Raw genomic sequence first — 23,830 nt, forward strand, 5'->3', positions numbered from 1 at the left:
GATATATCGTTATTTAGGCCATCTATTAGTCATGACCATGAAAAAATTACTCATATTGTCAAACAATTGTATTGTCAAAACAATTGCATTATGCAAGATACTATGCTCCCAAAAAGTATTTATATACACTCAATACGGGCAATACCTCTCTTTTTTTTCATCATCTTTTTTTTTCGTCAACTAATAATATTATATATATACAATATATCTATCTTCTCTCTGCCTAGGCTTCTCTTTATTAGGTCTTCTATCTCTTAGGCATTTTTATTTACGTCTTCCTTTAGAGTGTGGGAGTGTAGGTTGGGTTTGTATGTGGTGTTTTTATCATATATTTTTTTCATTTATTTTTTAGGTCTATCTTCTCTCTGTCTAGGTCTTCTCTATTAGGTCTTCTTTTAGACCCCTTTTTTTTTCATTTCGTCGTCTTTTTTTTCATCTCTGTCTAGGTCTTCTCTTCATTAGGTCTTCTTTCTTTATGTCCTCCTTTAAGTAAGTGGGTAGTGTGGGTTAGGCTTGGGAGTTATGTGGTTGGTGTGGGATGGGAGTGTGAGCGTGTGGGTTGGGAGTGCGGGTGGGAGTGTGGGAGTGTGGGCGTGTGGCTTGGGAGTGCGGGTGGGAGTGTGGGAGTGTGGGCGTGTGGGCGTGTGGGTTGGGAGTGTGGGAGTGTGGGATGGGAGTGTGGGAAGTGTGGGAGTGTGGGTTGGGAGGAGTGCGGGTTGGGAGTGTGGAAGTGTGGGAGTGTGGGTTGGGAGTGCGGGTGGGTGTGGAAGTGCGGGTTGGGAGTGTGAGTGTGGGTTTGTGTGTGGGTTTGTGTATGTGGTGTTTCATTTATTATTTTTTTCGTCATCCTTTTTTTAGGTTTATCTTCTTTCTGTCCAGGACTTCTCTTTACTAGATATTCTTTTAGGCCCTTTTTCTTTACGTCTCTCTTTAGGTATGTGGGTTGGGAGTGTGGGAGTGTGGGAGTGTGTGTGTGGTATTTTAACTTATTTTTTTTCCTCTTTTTTTTTAGGTCTATCTTCTCTGTCTAGATCTTCTCTTTATTAGTCCTTTTCTTTTAGGCCCCTTTCTTTACGTCTTATTACCGATCCACAAGATAAGTATAAATATTTTTTCTTTCTTTAACATAAACTCCGACGGTATTTTTTAGTTTATAAGCACATATACTGTAATTAATTTTACTATTTTATCATTTTTTTTTTTTGCTTTACCGACATAAGAATTTAATGTTTAAATATTTGATTTTATGAATTTTGAAAAGTAACATGTTTTAATACTTTTAAATTTTTAATTGAACATCAAATTTTGTAATTACTATTTATTAATCGTTTCGTTAATACTTATAAAAATTTGAATGAGTGATTTTTTGGATGGAGTAGGGACTTTGAAAATCTTTTGGCAAAATGTTTTCACTAAAAAAAAATCACGAATTAATAACATTGTATAACTTGCTTTATATAATCATGATTAGCACTAGTGGTAGAAGTTTTAAGTTTGTACTAAATGTGAAGAATATTTTATCTATAAAAATTATGGGATGGTGTAAACTATGTAAAATAAATTGGTTAAAAGATATTCCACCAACTGAACCAGTGAAATAAACAAATTGATAAATTTAATTTAAGAAATACGTATTAGTTATTTACTAATCTAGTAGTATATAAATGGGTTATCATCCGAAGGATGATGGCCCATTTATATACTAAACTAGATCAGTAAATAACTTTTTTATCATCCTAGATATACTAATTGGTCCGCCAGTTTATAACTGGCGGAAAAAATCCTAAATACCAATTAGTAGCCAGGTGATAAAATTAATTATACAACGTTTGGAATATAATTATACAAGAAATTCAGTAAATAGAGAAGTTATTTTATTACATCTAATTACACAAAATATTACTAATGTATTTCTGAAGTCTGAAAAAGATATGTAAGTCTTCTATAAATTTAATTTTAAATATTTTCTATAATATTGATTATATTATAGTCTTTGATTTAAATCAATTTTTAAAATTGTTTGTGATAGATATGTTAATAAATATAATGCAGAATATAAATGATGTAAAAAAGTTATTTGAATGAAATTTTACAAACTGGACAAACAAATTGATAGATTAACAGATTAATTTAAGTAATGCAATTAAAAATTTGATCATAAAGATATACAATTAAATGAATCAATAGCTTTAAAATGTTTATAATTCTCAGAATATTTCCAGTAATTTTTTAAATGAGGTATGTAAATATTTTTGAACTCTTTTCTTAAATATTATAATTAACTAGTTTCTTTCTTTAGGTTAAAACATATTCAATTGATAATTATAAAAATATATGGTATAAGGACTCTGAGCAATATATATATAACGATAAGGTGTCAAAAATTTTATAATAGCTCTACGCAAGGTTTTTATTAAGATAAATAAGCAAATTCAACGTGTGGCTTCACGAATTTCCAAAAAATAAGCAATCAATAGAGGAAAATTTAAATAAGCAGATGCAACGATAAAGATAGTAGGCCAGTTCATTTCTGATCGTTCGGGTTGTTGACAATCCGAACATATGATCAAAATCAAAATTGAGTACACTGTTCAAAATAACCAATCAGCCCATTTGTTTTTGTTGTGCTTTGCCTATTTTAAAATACGATCAGGGTCACTGATCGAGTTACACAATCCTGTATTCCTGTTAGCCAATAATATCTACTTGAAACCCATCAAAAATCCGAACGATCAAAATTGAACTGGCCCAGTGTATATCAGAGAGCATAACTCGCGTTGCAATACATATTCTTGTATATAATGTCTCTATAGTGGGAGAAATGGTGTTATTTCGATTTTTCTCAACATATTCTCTGAATATTTGTCGTAAGCGCGACCTCAATCTTACTCTAAAGGCGCAAGTAACAAGAAACAGAGTACAATATATGTTCGCGTTTTTATAATCATCTAAGTACTTTGCAAGGCCTATCCAAGAGACACACAGTTCGATGCCAAACCCCTGCAAGCTCATCACAAATTGTAATGATTTAATATTCCAATCTAATTTATTAAAATTATTTTCTAAATTATTTCTCAATATACCATCATCTGCATATTCAAGAATAAGCAAGTAGCCTAAATCTATATTTTGTTCTTTGTGTGACAATATTATAGTCGATTAATTGATCTATTCGATCAATGATGATTATACAAGAACCCTAAGTGGCTAAGTCTTATAAGTTCTTGAAAAAGAAATTTCACTAAAAAAAAAAGTAATTCGAATAAATGCATATTGATTATTTACATGAACTATAATTTGTAATTCGGTTATTATAAGAACTAATTTAAACAGGAATATAAACGAAATATTTTCTTTCATTCTTTTTAACCTCAAGTTTATCTTTGCAGTAATTTCTAATTCTTCTTTTTAATTTTAACCTAACGCTAACGTTTTCCGAATTTAATTTCAACAAATTTTGGAATGGTTTAAAGGTTCGAAGCAATAATTCACTATAACATCTTAAAGTTAATCATCTTCTCTTGATTCTTTTTAAGAATGATTGATCGACATCGATTCGAATCCAAAAAAAAAATTAGTGCAAGTTACACAACGCATGGCGTTAATGTACATCCGAAAAAATTTCGCATATTTATTACACAACGAGTCAATGAGTGAATATAAATAAATCTTCATTCTTTATTTTAACGCCATAATTTTTCTTTGAAACAACGAGGAAAAAATGGCTCATCAACTTCCAACTGACTGTTTAAATGAAATTATTGAATATTTAGAAGTAGATAAGCTAACTCTACATTCATGTGTATTAGTTAATCGACTTTGGTGTGAAATTTCTGTTAGAATTTTGTGGAGGGATATTTGGAATTTTAAATGTTCAATTTTTCGACAATATCGCCCATTAAATGTGGCATCATCTATTCTTAGTACATTAATTGCTTGTCTTCCCAATGAATCTAAAGAGCTCTTATATAAAAATGAAATTTTTATTTCAACACCTACTTCAAAACCACTAATGTTTAATTATGCAGCATTTTGCAAAGTCCTTTCAATAAATGAGATTAATAGAATAGTTGATAGTGTTCTTAGAGATGAACCATCTAATACTATTAATTCATTGAGTTTAAAAGATAGAAATTTTTTAGTAGCAAATGAAGTTATCAAAATGTTTACAAATCAAATTTCTTCATTAAAAAAATTAGCTTATCATTATAATCAATATCATAATAATTTTTCTTTCAATTATTTTTCTGGAATGAGAAATCTTTCAGAATTACATTGTAGTTCAAATCTTCCTTCTAATTTTTTTTATCAACTATCACATATTTGCCATAATTTACAATCAATTTTTATAAAATTTCATAATGATGTTGTTTCAAATGAATTAAAAGAATTAATTTCTTTACAAAATAATTTAAAACAATTAACTTTATTGGCTTATTTTAATGGAAGTTGGACAAATATTATACCTACTTTAACAAAACATGCTAATACAATAACAAAATTATATCTTGATAGTGATAATTACAAAGATAATTCATCATTATCATTTATTAGTTTATTTTCAAATTTGCAAGAAATCATATTTTCATTTTCATTCTTTAGCGGAACAGATTTTGAAGATTTTAAACAATTACAACATATTAATTTTCCTAAATTACAAAAATTAAAATTTCTTGATCAATGTCCAAAACCTGAATATTTAATGAAATTCTTAGAAATTAATGGAAAAAATCTTAAAAAATTATATATGACTGAAAATAATGTTGATTTAAGTTTATCTATTGCTGATTTTTGTCCAAATCTTAAAAACCTTTTTGTAATATTTAATAATGGTGAAATTGATACATTGAAAACTATTTTTATTAATTGTCAATACTTGGAAAGTATCAAAATTTGGTGTGGATATAGATATTTAAATGAAATAGAAGTATTAGAAATGGTTGTAAATTATTCACCAAATAGTTTTCATGAATTAAAAATATACATTTCAAATCCAGACTTCATATCTCCAAATGATTTGGAATCATTTTTTATAAAATGGAAGAATAGAGCACAAAAAAAAGTACTTTCCTTAATAATTATTAAAGATGATTATTATTGTAGTAGTTTAATAAACGAAGGAAATATGAAAATAATTAAAAAATATGAAAATTTGGGTGTTATTAAATTTGAAAATAAGGGATATGAGGAAGAAGAAGATGGTGAAATAAATGATTATTATTGAAATCTTATTATTTCTGTTAGATTAGATTTATTAATATTTATTATTTTAGCAAAATATTATTTTTTTTCTTATTATTTTGTTGTTTATGGATAAACATGTTAATGGAATAAAGATGCGTCCATTATTAACATAAATAAAATTTATATTTCGTAGTCATATACTGAACTACAATAAATTTGGCCCACACTAAATATATATATATATATATATATGGTTTAATAATGAATCACAGGATATAAAAGACTTAATTAATTTGCCCTTCATTAATATTTGTAATGATTTTTCTCGTTATAAAATGCAGAATATCCATTTGCTTGTATAAAAAATATTACTCCGAATTTCTCCTTTGTTAGAGTACAGTGATTTCATCATGTGCTTATAAATTCGTAGTTTTAGAGCGTAACTGAATGACACCAAGATTTAATTTACCAAATAATATATTTAGAAATACTATGAGCTGCTATCAACTACAGTAAATGGTTAAATACTCACATATGTAAAATTATAATAAGCTTTAGTTTGGTTATTCAAGGACTCTTCTAAATATCTTTTGACAAATACATTATGTCCAAAATTGGATTACATTTCAATGATTTCCTCAACTTGAACTGCGCATCCAAACAGGTTTCTACGAATGCAGATAAAGAGTTGAACATGTCAAAAAAGAGGTGAAAACCAACTTATTAATTAATCAAATCAATGATAAATGATAAAAACTGTATTTTTATAATTTATATTAATTCCCATTTAAGTGAGTTAACGTGGTACAATAGTAAATTGTAGTGAGTCTAAGAATCGAATTTGAATATACTTTGAAGGACGTATTAAATAAAATATTTTGTACAGATATACTTGTTGTAACGTCACGAAGTGACGTTAACCAATATAAATACAACACCGTACAATATTACAATATCCATAAATTTAAGATGCTAAATGGTTACTTGAATATCTATATATATATATTTCAGATGTTAGAAGTAAAGTTTAGTACATAAAATATAATTTTTTAATAGAATTCTATATTCTTGCTGATGAAGACTACTGATAGTTTTTTTTAGCATATCCTTTTAAATAAATATCATCCATAAAAATATTAATAAGGAAAGTCATGAACGACTATTATCAAACGTGACATAATTAATAGGATCAAGGATCATCATCCGTGATGATCAATGATATCTACGGATTCCCATGAAATAACTGTTACTTTATCTCTACAAAATCCTCCAGGAAAATTTCTCTAAAATTGATAAAATGGCAAAATAAATTTAGGGTTCATTTCACAGACACTTCTCGTAATAAATATTTTGTTTACACGAAGCAAATGTTGTACACATCCAATCAATTTTGTGGCTAATAATGATCACATTTAAGCCGATCTTATGCCCGGTTAAAAATAATGCCACATGATTATCGTATGATCATACAAAGAAATTTGTGTTACACAGTTCGTATTACATGCATCCGAAAAAAACTCCGTATAAATAATATAAATAAGACAATAGCAATATAAATTTTTTACATTTTTTACATTTCCAAATTTTGTTTTTGATATAATAAAAAAAAAAAAAAATGGCACGACAACTTCCAGCAGAATGTTTGAATGAAATTCTTGAATATTTAGAAGATGATAAACTAACTTTACATTCGTGTTTGTTAGTTAATCGTCTTTGGTGTAAAATTTCCGTTAGAATTATGTGGAGGGATATTTGGAATTTTAAAAGATTTTATCAACAACGTCCATTGAGGGTGGCAACATCGATTCTTAGTACATTAATTGCTTGTCTTTCTAATGAATCAAAAGAACTTTTAAATAGAAATGAAATATTCATTTTAACACCTACTTCGAAGTCACCACTGTTTAATTATGCGGCATTTTGTAAAGTACTTTCAATTAATGAAATTAATAGAATAGTTAAAAATGTCCTTAGAAATATACCGGCGGACATTAATTCATTAAATGATAAAAATAATTTAATTGCAAATGAAGTTATCAAAATGTTTACAAGCCAAATTTCTTCATTAAAAAAATTGACTTATTACCATAATCGTTTTTATCACCTTAATATTTCTTTTCCATATTTTCCTGGTGCAAGAGATCTTTCAGAATTATGTTGTGCATCAAATCTTCCTACAAATTTTTTCTATCAGTTGTCTCAAATATGCCATAACTTACAATCAATTTTTATAGAATTTCACAATAATGATGTTTCAAATGAGTTAAAAGAATTAATTTCTTTACAGAATAATTTAAAAACTTTAGCTTTATCAGCTTTTGATGGAAGTTGGGCAAATATTATACCTACTATAACAAAGCACTCTCATACAATAACAAAATTACAACTTTATGGTGATAATGAAGAATTACCACTTTCATTTGTTAGATTATTTTCAAATTTACAAGAATTTATATTTTCATTTTATGATGGAACAGGTTTTGAAGATTTTAAAATGTTACAATATGTTCACTTTTCTAAATTACAAGTTTTAAAAATTCCTTATCAATGTCCAAGACCTCAATATATAATGAAATTTTTAGAAAATAATGGAAAAAATCTAAAAAAATATTATACAGATGAAAATGATAATGCTTTAAGTTTATCTGTTGCTAAATTTTGTCCAAACCTTAAAAGTCTTTTCGTAATATTTAGTAATGGTGAAATAGATATATTAAAAAAAATATTTATTAGTTGTCAATACTTAGAAAGTATTAAAATTTGGTGTGGAGAGAAATTTTTAACTGAAAAAGAAGTATTGGAAACTGTTGCAAGTCATTCACCAAATAATTTTTGTGAATTAAGAATATATAATAGTTCAAATTCAAATATATCATCAAAAGATTTAGAATCATTTTTTATAAATTGGAAAAATAGAGCATCAGAAAAATTACTTTCATTAGTAATTATTGAGGATTATTATGCTAATTTATTAACTGATTATGAAAATATGGATATAATTGAAAAGTATGAAAATTTAGGTATCGTCAAATTAACGACTATAGGTTACGAAAAAGAAAAAATAGATGATGATTTGGATTATTATTATTAAATTTTTATTAAACTCCATTTATTTCTGTTTATAAATTTGAAAATGACCCTATTTTTCTTTAAATACTAGAGAAGTAATGTATATTCTTTATTATTTATCATTAATAAAGTTTTATTTTTTAAATGATTACTGATACATAAAAAATGTTCTTACATTTTAAATTATAAAATATGGCCAGGGGTCGATTCTAAAACTTAGTGAAATTACCGATACAGTATTCTTAAAACATGCTGATATTCATATGGTCTTTCAAAATAAAGAAAATTTCTGAGTATCGGGTAACGTACTAACGTTTGACAAACGGAATAAAATAATGAAGCTTCAAGCCATTGACAAATGTTATTTCTTGCCAATTCTTTTGGCAGTGATCAAATATGTTACTACGTTAATTTCGTTACATATCTTGCGTGTAAAGAATAATTTACATACGTAGATGTTATAGTCTCACTTCTTTGGAATCAATAGTTCAGTAATTAGTAATTATATATATTAATCCTCACCTTCATATTCGGACTAATAATTGAATTAATAATTGAGATAAAATTTAAATGAAAGTTTAAATGAATTTATTATTAAAATAATAAATTTCTTCCCAATTTTCATTATTTATATATAATACAGTTTATAAATATTTCCATTATTATCAAAAAATGACAATATATATTGTTTTTTTTAACCAATAGAAGCATGTAATTTAACAATTATGCAAAAATCAGAGATAATGTGCGTATAAATAAAACTATTCAAAAAAATGAGATACAGTATAGTATGATTAATTATTAATATTTGCATTTTTTTTTATTATACGCTAAACAAATCATTTTCAGAAACAGTTATAATGATTTTTTAATTCAATACAAATTTTTCCAATCAATGTAGGTTCTTTGGTAAAGTATTTTTGTAACAAATCCTTTAACTTACTCATAAGAATAATAGTCTTATAACGTTAATAATCATCAGAGATTAATACAAATAGGATGAGAAGAAAATGATTCATAATCCTTATTATTCTATTTAGTTTAACATTGCAATATCAATATTGGTCGATCATGTGATGAATAAAATTAGATGATAAATATTTTCAAAATTGTAGTAAATTATATCTAAAAAAATTACAAAAGGCTCGAAAAAATAACAAGTTTGATACACTTTCAATATATTGGATAACTATTGTGTTAATTTCTTGATATCTATAAAATAAAATCAAAAGCTAATTAGTTTAATGAAAACATACTAATTAGCTTAAGGGGGACTTTAGCAACATCACTACGGAGTCGGTAACAATGAGAAGACATGTCAGGATCTAGGATCATGCCATAAATGCAACTATCTAGGGTTCATGTTGACGGACATCGGCCGAAAGGGGTCGCAACTAGCGGTGGTGCGCAAACGGTAGGATACCAGATATCGGCCGAAAGGGGTCGCAAGTCACGGTGGTGCACAAACGACAGGATATCAGATATCGGCCGAAAGGGGTCGCTAGTAGCGGTGGTGCACAAACGACAGGATACCAGATATCGGCCGAAAGGGGTCGCTAGTTAGTAGCGGTGGTGCACAAACGACAAGATACCAGATATCGGCCGAAAGGGGTCGCAACAAACGGTGGTGCACAAACGACAGGATACTAGATATCGGCCGAAAGGGGTCGCAAGTCACGGTGGTGCACAAACGGTAGGACGAAGGTCAACAATCACCACAGAGTCGGTGACAATAAAAGACATGATAGGATCTAGAGCATGCCATCAATTCCGTAAGCAGCGGTGGTGCACAAACGGTAGGACGAAGGTTAACAATCACCACAGAGTCGATGACAATGATAAGACATGATAGGATCCATCTCAATGGTTCATTGCTGCCCGACATCGGCCGAAAGGGGTCGCAACTAGCGGTGGTGCACAAACGACAGGATACCAGATATCGGCCGAAAGGGGTCGTAAGTCACGGTGGTGCACAAACGACAGGATACCAGATATCGGCCGAAAGGGGTCGCTAGTAGCGGTGGTGCACAAACGACAGGATACCAGATATCGGCCGAAAGGGGGTCGCTAGTTAGTAGCGGTGGTGCACAAACGACAGGATACCAGATATCGGCCGAAAGGGGTCGCAACTAACGGTGGTGCACAAACGACAGGATACCAGATATCGGCCGAAAGGGGTCGCAACAAACGGTGGTGCACAAACGACAGGATACCAGATATCGGCCGAAAGGGGTCGCAAGTCACGGTGGTGCACAAACGGTAGGACGAAGGTCAACAATCACCACAGAGTCAGTGACAATGAGAAGTCTTGATAGGATCTAGAGCATGCCATTAATGCATCTATCCAGGTTCATGCTGCCAAAGATCGGCCGAAAGGGGTCGCAACTAACGGTTGTGCACAAACGGACGTAGAATATTGCTGAAAGTCTAGTATACATTTAATAAATATATACCTTGAAGCTATTGTTGAAATGTGAATCCGAATTGCCACGAAACAGAATTGAAGTAAAACTAGGAAACGGAGCCCACACGTCCAAGATCCGGTCGCCTAAAAAAAAAGGAAGTCGAAACGTTGTAAGGCGTTTCGTTAAAGGAAATATGTTCAAGGAAAACTGCATGATTTTTAATCGAAGAAATCTCACGTGTCTTACCGATGTCCACGTTCATAGATATTCGATGAAATCGTTTAAATAAAAAGATAAAACGAAACGTTAATAAACGTTCCGTCAAAGAAATATTCAGAGAAAACTCCATACTGAATTTCTCAAAAGCGGTCCCCACTGAAAAAAATAAAACTTACTTCCCTTCTATTACAAATTTTAGTTTACTAAATGAGATAAAAGGCGTTTATCAAACATTCGGAAAGATTTTTTTTATAAATTCCACGCGCCCAGAGTCTCATCCCATGTGTCTAAATACCTAAAGAACCAAGTCGTCTAAAAATAAAGCAAGAAAACGAACAATTAGAAACCGTTCGTTAAAATAAAAACAAATAAAGAAAAAAAAATGACAAACTTACCAAATATCGCGTCCAGGGAGACTGAAAGAACTGCCTAAAAAAGAAAATGTAGAAACATTTCGTTAAAAATTTTTGATTTTTTTCTTGCGGGTGCTTTTTAGCTTTTTTTTTAAACAAAGTACGTTTCTTAATCCTTTATTACACTTATTATCTTCCTCATGTCCAAGACTAACGGAGTCTATACTAAAAGCGAAGAAATGTTTTAGAAACATTTCTTAACCCTAAAATCCTATTTTACCTTTGGTCTGCGTGTTTCTACAAAAGAAAAAAGAAGTAATCAACATCAATAAAACTTGCTACGCGCGCTACTAAGCTATTTATTGATCAGTGGCTGGTGTAACCTGATCAGACGTGTCACTCACGTGTACCGGTCTATTGATGTATAAACTCAGTCATTTGAAAATATACTATAATTTTCCATAGACCTAATTACAAAAATTAGATTTAATATTATAAAGTTTTATTTTGAAATATACAGTATTAAAAAAAATTATTTGAGAAATCTATTAAAATAATATTATTTATTGGAAGAATTCTTGATTTGGCTAGTGGAGATTTTGTTATGTTAAATTGTTAAATTTGTAATCACAATTGTAAAATAGAAAAAATAGATGTAATTTTGATGTGTATATTTTTTAGTCTCAGAACACAGTAACTTATGTAAAAATATATCTATCAATAAAACATTCCTAATTAACATATAAAGTTTTTAAAAATTAAAGTTTTATTTTAAAAATTAATAAATCTAATAATATATTGTGATTTTCTAAAATACTTTGCAAAATATTAATGTCTTATTACAAAAATTTATACTTCTTATTGGTCTTTGATAATTTTGATAATATTTTGCAAAAATCTGCAGTTGACTTAAAACCAAATAAATTTTTGAAAGTACTAAACTAAAATACTATAAAGTAATAATGAACTATCAACTATAAATAACTTACAAAGAAAAATTATATGCTAATCCATGCAGAACATCAGTAATAAACGATTTTGCCATCATTAAAAATTGTCATAATTCTATTTCCCTGTCAATTAAATTTTTCTTTTGCTTTGGATATTGAGCACCACGAAGAATATTTTCAACTTTTAAGTTCTACTTGTCGTTGCTCCTTTTGAAACTCATTAACTATAGTATCGATTAACTTAAAATTGCCCAGCGCTCAGCGACGATGCCAAGTTTCAATATAATTGTGTGTTCTTGGAGCACATATCTCCATTAAGTCATGTACAGACTATAGTTGTGGTGAGAAAAGAGGTGAGGCATGAGTTATATCTCCATTCCGTAATTGACATCACTGTTTTTCTATTTGCTTTTGTATTTTCGTTCTGTATTTCATTCCTTATTATGTTACTTACTTTATGGGTTTATATTTTTTTTGTCTATCTCACCTTTGTCTACTACCATTTTCTCCTTTTTTCGTATCTTCACTAAAAATAAATATTAAGCTAGACATATAGCCTTATTTAATTTTTCCTTTTTCTCTTCTCCTCTTTTTTTTTAACTTCTTTAAGGACCGATGAAACTTTTCCATCATTATCGATTTGGAAAATATTTCCCGAAGTTCTGGCTAGACGAATAGCAAGAGTAGCAAGATTATCAAGATTATCTTTCTCAAGATCTTTCTTTAATTCCATTGTTGTTTCAATATCTCTAAAATTATTGTACGTGTCCCAGATTATGATTGTCAGTTTTTTCTCTTTTGAGATACTACCTACTACAACTAGTTTCTTATCTTCTTCAATGAATTCTAATTAGGGATGGCAACGGTCGGTCATGGTCGGTCATCGGTCGGTCATAACCGATCAAGAACCTTTGACCGACCGACCGACCGTTTGACCGACCGGTTAACCGACCGTTTAACCGATCCTGAAAACGTTTGCGAAACGTAATTTAATAAAAAAACGTTTGAAATACTTAATAAAAAACGTTTTCGCAACGTTTTCTATTAAAATAATTAAAAAAACGTTTGCGAAACATTTTTTTATTAAATTACGTTTCACAAACATTTTCAGGATCGGTTAAACGGTCGGTCAAACGGTCGGTCAAACGGTCGGTCAGAGGTCTTTGACCGACCGATATCGGTCACGGTCATGACCGGTCATAACCGGTTAATGACCGTGACCGTTGCCATCCCTAATTCTAATAAGTGAATTTTTTCAATGCTATCAAATTTCTTTGATGTGGCTTCCAAACCATTTTCCATAAAGTATAACCTTAAGAAATAAACATATTAAATTTTAGTTATTTAATACTTTTATACGAGATTTAATGTGCAATATACATGAAGCCCTCGTGTAAAGCAGAGTAGTTGCTTGTTCTTACTGATCGAGAAATTATTTCTATTATACTTGCTTATAAGTTTATCCTGACTATTTTCGACCCTTATTGTAATAGTATCTAATTTCATTTTTCCTAGGTTGTAAACTAGAAAAATTAAAAAAAAAATACACTAAAAAATGCAAAATTAAAGTATAATTCTGGTCAGAATTATATTAACTACAAACGTCCAAAAATGGAAAAAGTGTAACATTATCATGCCTTAGGAAATGACTCATTTCTGGCGTCATGTGATTCAAAAGTAATTTTTTTTTGAAAAAAAAAAAACTTGTAACGCATCTTTTATTAGGATAAAATTAATCGATCCGTATACATAGTTACCTAGAAACACCCGTGCTAACACGAGGCGCCTCTATAACAAGAGTATATCTATCCTAATAAAAACAAAGCCAAAACTAAAATGAGACCTAACTAAAAATTTGCTCTATATATTACGTAGGGAAAAATGAGTGAAAATTTGTAATAAAGACTGAAGCCTAACACTATAAAAAATAGATGAATCCCAAACAGACCCACGCCCAGTAAACAATTATTCAATCTTTTCTCCCATTACCCTACAAAAAGAAAAAGTTAGTATGCTATGCTATTAAATTACATTTGTGTAGAAATTTGTTATCGGCATTATTTTATACGTGAAATCACGTGACTTCGATTGACAAAATTAATGTAATTTTCTCTCTCAAATCGTTCTCTTCATTTTTCTTCCTTGCAATCTCAACCTTTGGTGAATCTGGTTTGGTCTTTTCTCTCCAATCTCTTTTTCATCTGTCCATCGGTGCTCCTCCTTTAGTTTATTTTTGAAATCATCATTAAGTTTTGTATATTCCTGCAAGATCTTATTTTGCTCCGCATAACTAATGATTTTATTACCAAAAGAAGGAAATTATTTGTTTGCATCGCCCAATTTTTAAATTTAGGTGATACATCCCAGATGTTGAAACCGTTCTCTTTTTTAACCTCCATAACTGCTTGCAAGTTTATGTGTTCCCATTCCATCATATTTGATGTCTCCTCAAATATTTCTTCCAAAACAGTCAATGTTCCCTTAATTCTTTTTCGGACTTAATTGCTCCTTTTTTGAATTATAAACGATTCTATCTGTTTGATAATCTCTTATAATATCTACAACTTCGTCCGTGTCAATGTTATCACGTTGTAAGGGTCTATCGGCTGATTTTTCCATCATATTGATTCCAAGGTCGTCATCGCTTGAGTCATCTGATTCTGGCTCTTCTTCTTTCTTTCTAATCCTCCAATCTTTAATCATATTGACAACTTCCTTTTCCTCCAAATTAATCTTCTCTTTTTCGTTCCCCGTAACTGGAGGTAAATTATTTTTATAGTTTCTTGATGCCATATTTACTAACTCCATATAAATCCGATTTGGAGGTGTTTGCGATAAAGAAACATTTACCTCTGGAGAACTATTTTTTAGTGGTAATTTACTCGAGGGCTTTGCCTGGTCACTTTTTCCGCTCTTGTAAACCGTTTTGAGATTATGCACCATCCAAACCTTCGCTAGATCGTTCTTGCTCATTGCGAGTTCAACCGCATTTTCCATCATTTTGTGATTACTAAAATATCCTTGTGTGATCTTGATAATTTTAATAAAAGCAGCGGTATATTCCGTTTGCATTTTCTTTAAAAAATCGTATCCATTGTTTTTTTTTGTAATTTCCTCCATCTCCTCTTTAGTTAGGTCTCTAACCAATTGCCACTTGTCCCGGTCTTGTCTCATTTTTAACCCGTTCCCTGCGTCGTACCATCTTATGAAATGTTTGCTAATATAAATTCTGAAGGTGTCTTTGTTGAAAGTCATCTAAAGATTTTCATTCAACAATATTTGAGCCCTCACTGATTTGTATTGTATTGTTGTCTCACTTGTATCCGGAACACTTTCCCTATTTTCGATAAATTCGTCCTAATATCCTCCTCAGTCCAATATTTTGGTATATCGTAAAAAAATAAAGATTCGAAAGAAACTAACCAACTTTCCTGTTCAATATCTTCGTATCTATTGAGATGACAAGCACCTAAGTTCTTATATTCATATTAACTTGACTTTCATCCTAAAATTCCAGAAGTTTAGTAATATTATTTTATTAAAAACATATTAATTCATAATGATTGTGATTAGTAAGTAGCTTTACGAGATAGCAACTTACCTGCGTGTAGAGACAATTTATTATTTTATCTATATATAATAAAAATTCAAAGGTATAGATTGAAGTGATCATTTTTTCAAAATTTCATATCAAGAGTCTTCTAGTTTATATTAGATATGATTGTTAAATCACGTTTAGTTTTTATTGAATAAATTTTGATTGTATGATTTAATTATTATTATAACAAATTTAAGAAGACGAAGTTTTTATTTGAAATTGTGAATAATGCGATATTACTAGTGAAATTTCAGGATAATAATCTCATAAAAAATATTTCATGGTTCGTCTACTGTCCTTCTTATATTATTTATATTATTCATTTATAAATTTTGATTAGATTGACTGCGGGCAAAATTAACATGATCCTGCAAGGTATTGTTATTATTATATTGTTATTGCAACAATCATTTTTTTTTATTTTTGAAATTCCGAAATTCCGAAGAATATGAAAACCCGTTTATTACAGATACTTAGATCACGATTTTTAGAATTATATCATTTTTTTATTTTAAATGAATGTATTTTATTTCGTATTATGTAAAAATAACAATAAACAATATCTGCTCGTAAGTATTGTGATCAAGACAGGTAATCATGTGATTTACACGTACTATCTGAGCTTCTGAGCTTATTAATCAGATTGTTTTTCGCGTTTCAGGAAAATCTGAAAGTACATGAGTCATTCCAAATAAGTTATGAGTCATTCCAATTTGATTAAAAAAATATATAAAAGACCCTACTTCCTCTTTATTATTTCTACAAAACTATTTCTCTTTTTTTTAGTCTTTTCTTTTTAGACTTCACTTTTTTTTCAGTCTTTCTTTTTAGGACTTCTACTTCTTTTTATCTTTCATTTTCGGTCTTTTCTTTCTTTCGGTCTTACACTTTAAGACACCATCTTCTTTTTTTCTAGGTCTTTTTTTTTGTCTTAAACTTCACTTTTTTTCGGTCTTTCTTTTAGGACCTCTCCCTCTTTTTTTTGGTCTTTCATTTTCGGTCTTTTCCTTCTTTCGGTCTTCACTTTTTTTAAGACACCATCTTCTTTTATTCTAGGTCTTTTTTTTTTGTCTTTTTAGGACTTTACATTTTTTTCAGTCTTTCTTTTTAGAACTTCTCCCTCTTTTTTTTGGTCTTTCATTTTCAGTTTTCTTTCTTTCGGTCTTCACTTTTTTTAAGACACCATCTTTTTTTCTAGATCTTTTTTTTGTCTTTTTAGGACTTTACGTTTTTTTCAGTCTTTCTTTTTTAGACTTCTCCCTCTTTTTTTTAGTCTTTCATTTTCAGTTTTTTCTTTCTTTCGGTCTTCACTTTTTTTTACTGTCTTCTTTTTCTTCTTGAGGTGCATTTGCAAAATCAATACTTGGGTTTCAAATTTCAATATTAAAGGTATGTTAACCCATTTCCCTTGTTTCTGGTAAGGTGAACAAGTGGATGCAATGATCAAGGAAGTTACGGCAACCTTGTGAGCTGGCAGGTCTATCTATGATAACTCTGTTAACTGATGGACCTGGCTGAGATACGAATAAGATCTTCTCAGTGTTGAGGTCTACTGTTCCGCAATGAGGAATAGTTATGTGCCTTCCTCAACTTCTTTCATGCAATGATTTGTTCTCATTGAGGACTTTTGGATTCTGAGAACTGGAAGCGCTTCGTGGCCACAGTTTTACTGTGAACGTCCTTCTCTGTTTTCAGAATTTCTGGATGATAACAAATCTTTGTGTGTCCAGGAGAGATGTCAGTGAAAGGACACAATAACCTAAAGCTGTGTTTTTGTAAGTTCTTTCAAACAGATACTTGTAGCTATACCTTTTATTGTGCAGTTTTCAGGAACGGACGGTGAAAATATCGACACTAATATATAGGAAGAAGATCCGGACTGCTTCGTTATGTTACTTGATACTTTAGAAGGATACTGCCTCACGTCACCTACCAGATTGCAGGATGAAATTTTTGAGTACTTAGCAAAAGCTAACCATCCCTTTTAATTTATAGATGCTATATATAAATCATGATGTGTCATATTAAGCACATTAAAAACCTACGTATCATAAGGTTGAAATATGAAGAGACGATCATTTCTTCTGAAGCTTTTTGTGAAACTCCAAGATTGGCATTACGAAGTTGTTTCTTATGAAATTTGATTTAGCCAATCAGAATCCTTGTCGATCAACCAATGAAATAATAACGTGAGTTTATTGCATGAATGGTCCCATCAAACCAATAATATATAACTATACTTTTATTTATACTAAATTTTAGTTAAAAAATTTAAAAAATGATCTTGGTAGACCGCCAGTAGGATAAAATATTGTTGTGTATGAAAATAGCGTGTTTAATTTTTTTTAAAAAAAAATAAAATTAGAAATTAGTCATGATCTTGAGTGGTATACATTATTAAATGAGAACAGCCTATGAAGTGATATATGGTAACCATAATTTAAAAGTCTCCGATACTTTTTGAAAAGAATTAAAAAGTTCAGTGGATATTAACTATGTGTTTAACGTAAGTATTTGATATATAATATGTGCTTTATTTACAAATTTACCAATTTAAATACAAGTTAAGATAATAAATAAGTAATGTTTAATATATACATTTGACACCACAATAGAAGTTGTCCCATTCCCAATGATCAAAAACTAAAAAAAAAGGTACGAAAGGGAATTTCAAGTTCAATATGTATTTGACTACTGCAAATTTAGACGAGAAGGAATTAAGTAATTATTATATACATAATATGACTCCGTAAGTCAATGTATAATATGTAACTTACCATTGTTTTATCTTGAAATTTTCTTCTTAATGATTTTTTATCTTAATTCTCTATTTTATAATTTTTTATGTAAAGTCTAGATTCTTTTTTAAAATCTCTTTTATGTTTTCTTGAATAAATTTCTTTCTTGTATCTTAATATTAAATAATGATTATAATATTGACGAACAGATGGATGTTCAAATTGACAAAATTTTCTTATACAGTCAACCCCGTTCCAACACATTCCATCAAGCATTTTCTTATGTTTAGGCTTATTTTTACATTTTCTTTTGAAATTTTTTGAAAATCTTGAAAATTTTTCTGGTAAATCATCATTAACCACCGCAACATCTGCAACTTTCGCAATCTTATTAACCACAAATTTCGTCAAAGTTTTCTTGAGCTCTTGAGATTTATGTTGTACTTCCTTTGAAAGTCTTTCAACTTCCACTTCCTTTGAAGGTCTTTCAAATTCTACTTTTTTTAAAACTTTTTTATCTTTTTTTTTCTTTTCCTTTTTTTTACCTTTTTTATCTTTATCAATTTTTTTATAGGAAATCTATTTATCAAATCGTTTAATTGACCAATTCTATTCTCAAATAGAGGGACTTCTTTTTTCTTGTTAATATTATCAATTCCTTGTTTGGAAATTTGTTTTGTCGAATCGTTTAATTGATTACTTGTATCATTAATTCTATTCTCAAATAAAAAAATTTCTTTTTTCTTGTTAATTTTATCAATTTTTTTATTTTCTTGTTTAGAAATTTGTTTTGTTGAATCGTTTAATCGATTACTTGCATCATTAATTCTATTCTCAAATAAAGAAATTTCTTTTTTCTTTTTAATTTTATCAACTTTTTTATTTTCTTGTTGAGAAATTTGTTTTGTTGAATCGTTTAATTGATTACTTGCATCATTAATTCTATTCTCAAATAAAGAAAGTTCTTTTTTCTTTTAATTTTATCAACTTTTTTATTTTCTTGTTGAGAAATTTTGTTTAACAAATCATTTAATTGACTACTTGCATCATTAATTCTATTTTCAAATGGAGGAATTTCTTTTTTATTGTTAACATAAATTTTAATTTGTGCTGGAATTTTATTTGTATCAACGTAAATGTGTGTACCAGTTCTTTATGCAATGGGTTTTATATTACGTCCTTCACGACCAATTAATTTACCAATTAAAATATTTTGAGGAATTGGAATAGATAAATTTTTTGTATATTCGGAGTTTTGCATTTTTTTTTGAAAGAGTTGAAGTGTGAGAGAAAGAATGTTTTTAAGATTTTTTTATAAAGAAAATAATTTCCATATTCGTAAACAAAACGCGTGTAACACCTCATGACCTCAAAAGCCTTAAATTAACCATGTGGTATTGTGATAAGCATATCATGACCTTTTTTTTTTTTGTGTCCAGGTTCGTGGCGCAGCAATATTTACGAAAATTTTGAACATTTTCATATTCTAAATATAGTAACATCATTAAGGATTTTTTCTTTGACATAAAGTTTTTGAAATTATATTGTAGATGTAATTTCACCTGCTCTGCAAGTTTACTTAGGATTTGGAAGAAGGTTGACTTTACATATAAATGTAAAAATTTTTGTCAAATAAATCAATAATGATATTTAAAATCGCCTTTGTCTCTAAGTAAACTTGAAGAGCAACCAAAAATTACATCTATTTAGTAATTTTTGAAGCTATATGTTATTATTAAAAAAAAAAAAATCCTCTTTATGATTTTCGTTGCGCCACAATTTGCTGGCTGCGCCGCGAACCTGACACAAAAAAAGGGTGCTGAAAAAATACATGCTCACGTCATGAGATCGTCAACAATTACTAGACCTTTTGTTTTAAAAAATAACAAATTTATATTTAGAAGACCAAGGAGATATTTATTTATTGTTATTACATGTAAAAAAACAAAGGAGTATGTTAAACGAAAACATTTGTTAAAGGCAGCCCTAATTCTATAACTAATCTTCTAATATATATAATTGATAAAAAATAAATGAATATATATAATTGATAATAAAATTAAAATAAATGAATAAATGACTATATATACTGTATATATATATAAATGATAATTTGTATTTTGTATTTAATCGTAATATCTGTTTCGTGGCTAAATATTAATCGGAAAAATGACAAAAAAATATTTTAATTATCAAATAAAAAAAAAATATTAACAAATTTATATATTGTTAAAATATCTTACTTGTCGTGAATTTGTTGCATAAGAGGTTTCTTGATTAAAATTATTTCTTCTTTCCTTCGAATCAAAATCTCTCTGATTTCTTGGTGGTGTTCTTGGTGGTACATGTTGATTATTATCGTAGTAACATCAATGAATTGTGTAGCACCATCACCTGCTCCACAATACCTTCATTCATTAGTTAATCATATCTTGGCACTTCACATGTTCTGATACTTCATCTATTGGTCCATCTTCTGATGCTTCATTCACTAGCTCATATTCTGATAATTCATCCATTGGTCCATCTTCTGATGCTTCGCCCATTGGTTCATATCTTGATGCTTCATCCATCGGCACTAGACTATTATTTGCAAAAGTTAATATATTGGTACATTATTATATTATCTGTTCAAAAAAATCAACATACCCGAAATTATCCATTTCCGTAGTATCATTACTACTATGGTTTATTATTATTTCATTTGAATAAAAGGAATAATATTCTTGCTTATTATGTTGATAAGGCCATACAAACTTGATTTTATGGTTTTCATAATATAAAAATTTCATCAATAACCCGGCAACCCGGCTTTTAATTTTTTTTTTCAAAAATTTTATATGCGAAATTTTTTTTCAATTTTTAAAAAATTCTCACCCGGCATAGTAATAATATAAAAAATTTTTTTTTGAGACTTAACAAAACTGACCCGGCCGGACTATGAAAACCATTTTTACCACTTTGTGTCGCCTAATGCTTACGGTAGTGATATGTGCGTGTTGATTTACTAACATAAGAACCATCTCCTGTATCTTCCTGACACTTATAACAGGTACACCATACTAATGACATAATAATTTTAAAGTAATGTTATGGTTGTAATAGAAATATATTTGAAAATTAAATAATTTTTAATATAACTTTTATAATTAAATCATCAAATATAAAAATATTCCGAAAAAAAAATAGTATAATTTTTTAATTCTTTCACTTTTTTTTTTAATATAATAAACTCACAACTTTCTTTCAAAACTACTTTTATAATTCTTTTTGCTCAAATAACAATTAAATTTTATTTTATTATATAAGTAATTTTTTTACAATAATGGAAAGAAAAAGAAGTAAAAGCAACAATTAGTAATGATTCTGAGGATGATTATATTTCACCAAGTGAAAACACAAACGATAATTCCTCTATATCAAATGATGAATTTGAGACTGCTAAACAGTATCATGATAATAATCACAAGTTTACTCTTGTTATGGAACGTATTGTGGCATTGGAGGCTGAAAATGCACGTCTTCAAAAACATCTTAATAAAGAAGAAAAACAGCAAACTGTTAATAATGTAAGAAGAAAGTTAGATGATGATGATATTTCAAGTGATAATTCAGAGTTACCTAGGCTAAAGAAAATATCCAAACATGCTAAACTTAACCAACATTCATTTGATTTAAGTATTAATGATGAGCGTGACTGTGTGAGGTAATTATTATAATAAATTAAATGAAATTGTATTGCTGATAAAAATTATTGAGTAAAATTACTAGCCTATTCCTAAGCCAAAAGTTGGTCGTAAATATTTGGATTTTCGCAAAGTACTTAATATAGAAAAAGAAGAGTATAACAGTTATCGGGTAATTATATCATTTACTAAACTGAAGGTGGCTATTTAAAGATATCTACTGTATTTACGATTAATATCTAGGAGGCTTTACGACACCAAGTTAGTCATAACCTCAAAGGAAATATTAAGATGTTTAAAGAGTTGTCTGAAGAGAGATCCTACATATAATTAAAATGGTAATACGTTTGTCACAACTGCCAGATTTAATTAAGTTAGATGCAGATCATGAAATTTTTTTCGGATGATTGAAAATTTTGTTATTATTTACTTATTTTTATTATAGTGGTCATTGTCTAACAAAGGGTTTGCTTCAACAGTAGGTGACTGGGCATCACGCGAAATAATACGCCGAATAATTAATTTTTTTTTAAAAAAAAATAAAAATAAAAAACACTGTAACGCATCTCTTTATTAGGATATTAATGTATCCTGTAAACAAGATACCTAGAGTGGTTCGTGACTTCGTGCAACATGAAACCCCCCTATAACAGAGTTTAATCTATCCTAATACATAACAAATACACAAAAAAAAAATAAATAAAATACTTAACCTGAACCCAATATAAATCTAAATCTAAGAAGAACTAATTTAAGAGAACATCTAGCTAATTTAAATTTGAATAATCTCAAAAAATTTAGTATACAGCCCGATCATTCCCTACAATTCTTCTAAAACAAAAATCAAAGTTAGAAGTGTCACGGGAATTTTTATATAGTTATTCTTATATGATTTATTTTTTTTTATAGTATATTTTATTTATTTATTTATTTATATTTAGTTTATTTTATTTTTATTTGATATAGTTTATTTATATAGTATAGTTTATTTTATTTATATAGTTTATTTATACAATTTATATATATAGTTATAGGAAATGTGGCGTATGGCTTAGTGGGAATCAATTATGGCTGTGATGGGCTATTCGTACAATGGACGATTTGGCCGGAAAACGAGTCGTACTTTGGACGATTTGAATAACGGGCGAGTTGGCCAAAGCACTAATCGTCCCAAATTTCGAACAATATTTAAGGGAAGAGATTCCGCTGAGGTTTCGGAGAAGTGATTTTTCGATTATTAACACTTAGATAGAACCTTGGGAATATTACAGAGCGCCGGCAGAGGCAGTAATATTAGGAAATTCTTTTGTAATTGTTAATAAAGAACCCGCCGATCACTCCAATTTTATACATTTCGTTATTGTTTTTATTGTCAATTTTATTTCCGATTGTTATACATTCAATAAATATACATTGTTTATAAATCTATTGCTAATTGTTGATAAACCCTACCCATTTCCTCACGATTTATTGCCGATTACTGCCTATTGTTAGTCAAATTCTATAAATTAACCCGTATATATTTCTGTTACTGCCCTCCCGAACTACACAAATCGGTGGTAACAGAAGCATCTCTTTTTTAAATTTGTTATCAGAAAAAACTTTTATACGTGTAATCATGTGACTTC

The 23,830-nt window shown here is 29.1% G+C and overlaps 8 protein-coding genes across 10 annotated transcripts; 4 read left to right on the top strand and 4 right to left on the bottom strand.

Moving 5' to 3' along the window:
• Window positions 1-522: 522 nt before the first annotated feature.
• OCT59_027544 (uncharacterized protein) lies at window positions 523-1,031 on the top strand (the record flags this gene model as incomplete). The annotated part of the gene is made up of 3 exons (XM_066137056.1): window positions 523-784; window positions 859-934; window positions 1,013-1,031. The coding sequence occupies 3 exons, from the start codon at window positions 523-525 to the stop codon at window positions 1,029-1,031; spliced, it is 357 nt and encodes a 118-aa protein (XP_065993481.1).
• Window positions 1,032-3,721: 2,690 nt separating this feature from the next.
• Window positions 3,722-5,224, top strand: OCT59_027545 (uncharacterized protein; the record flags this gene model as incomplete). The annotated part of the gene is made up of 1 exon (XM_066137057.1): window positions 3,722-5,224. One exon carries the CDS (start codon window positions 3,722-3,724, stop codon window positions 5,222-5,224), a length of 1,503 nt encoding a protein of 500 aa, XP_065993482.1.
• A 1,698-nt stretch (window positions 5,225-6,922) lies between these two features.
• On the top strand, window positions 6,923-8,275 carry OCT59_027546 (uncharacterized protein; the record flags this gene model as incomplete). The annotated part of the gene is made up of 1 exon (XM_066137058.1): window positions 6,923-8,275. The coding sequence occupies one exon, from the start codon at window positions 6,923-6,925 to the stop codon at window positions 8,273-8,275; it is 1,353 nt and encodes a 450-aa protein (XP_065993483.1).
• A 2,318-nt stretch (window positions 8,276-10,593) lies between these two features.
• OCT59_027547 (uncharacterized protein) lies at window positions 10,594-11,007 on the bottom strand (the record flags this gene model as incomplete). Its single annotated transcript, XM_066137059.1, has 3 exons — window positions 10,594-10,638; window positions 10,707-10,801; window positions 10,905-11,007. The coding sequence occupies 3 exons, from the start codon at window positions 11,005-11,007 to the stop codon at window positions 10,594-10,596; spliced, it is 243 nt and encodes an 80-aa protein (XP_065993484.1).
• A 3,654-nt stretch (window positions 11,008-14,661) lies between these two features.
• Window positions 14,662-15,180, bottom strand: OCT59_027548 (uncharacterized protein; the record flags this gene model as incomplete). 3 transcript variants are annotated; one of them, XM_025329164.2, is made up of 1 exon in its annotated part: window positions 14,662-15,180. In XM_025329164.2, one exon carries the CDS (start codon window positions 15,178-15,180, stop codon window positions 14,662-14,664), a length of 519 nt encoding a protein of 172 aa, XP_025177589.2. The 3 variants fall into 3 exon arrangements, with proteins under 3 accessions (XP_025177589.2, XP_065993485.1, XP_065993486.1); XM_066137060.1 differs by having other exon boundaries at window positions 14,662-15,123; XM_066137061.1 differs by having other exon boundaries at window positions 14,662-14,973.
• A 3,417-nt stretch (window positions 15,181-18,597) lies between these two features.
• Window positions 18,598-19,777, bottom strand: OCT59_027549 (uncharacterized protein; the record flags this gene model as incomplete). The annotated part of the gene is made up of 4 exons (XM_066137062.1): window positions 18,598-18,990; window positions 19,062-19,458; window positions 19,539-19,626; window positions 19,717-19,777. 4 exons carry the CDS (start codon window positions 19,775-19,777, stop codon window positions 18,598-18,600), a joined length of 939 nt encoding a protein of 312 aa, XP_065993487.1.
• A 1,156-nt stretch (window positions 19,778-20,933) lies between these two features.
• On the bottom strand, window positions 20,934-21,588 carry OCT59_027550 (uncharacterized protein; the record flags this gene model as incomplete). The annotated part of the gene is made up of 3 exons (XM_025326144.2): window positions 20,934-21,099; window positions 21,166-21,272; window positions 21,529-21,588. 3 exons carry the CDS (start codon window positions 21,586-21,588, stop codon window positions 20,934-20,936), a joined length of 333 nt encoding a protein of 110 aa, XP_025177591.2.
• Window positions 21,589-21,998: 410 nt separating this feature from the next.
• On the top strand, window positions 21,999-22,532 carry OCT59_027551 (uncharacterized protein; the record flags this gene model as incomplete). The annotated part of the gene is made up of 3 exons (XM_025326145.2): window positions 21,999-22,217; window positions 22,288-22,374; window positions 22,446-22,532. The coding sequence occupies 3 exons, from the start codon at window positions 21,999-22,001 to the stop codon at window positions 22,530-22,532; spliced, it is 393 nt and encodes a 130-aa protein (XP_025177592.2).
• Between the last annotated feature and the right edge of the window lie 1,298 nt (window positions 22,533-23,830).

This window comes from Rhizophagus irregularis, chromosome 7, assembly GCF_026210795.1.
Source record: "Rhizophagus irregularis chromosome 7, complete sequence".
In the NCBI taxonomy this organism is placed as follows: Eukaryota; Fungi; Glomeromycota; class Glomeromycetes; order Glomerales; family Glomeraceae; genus Rhizophagus; species Rhizophagus irregularis.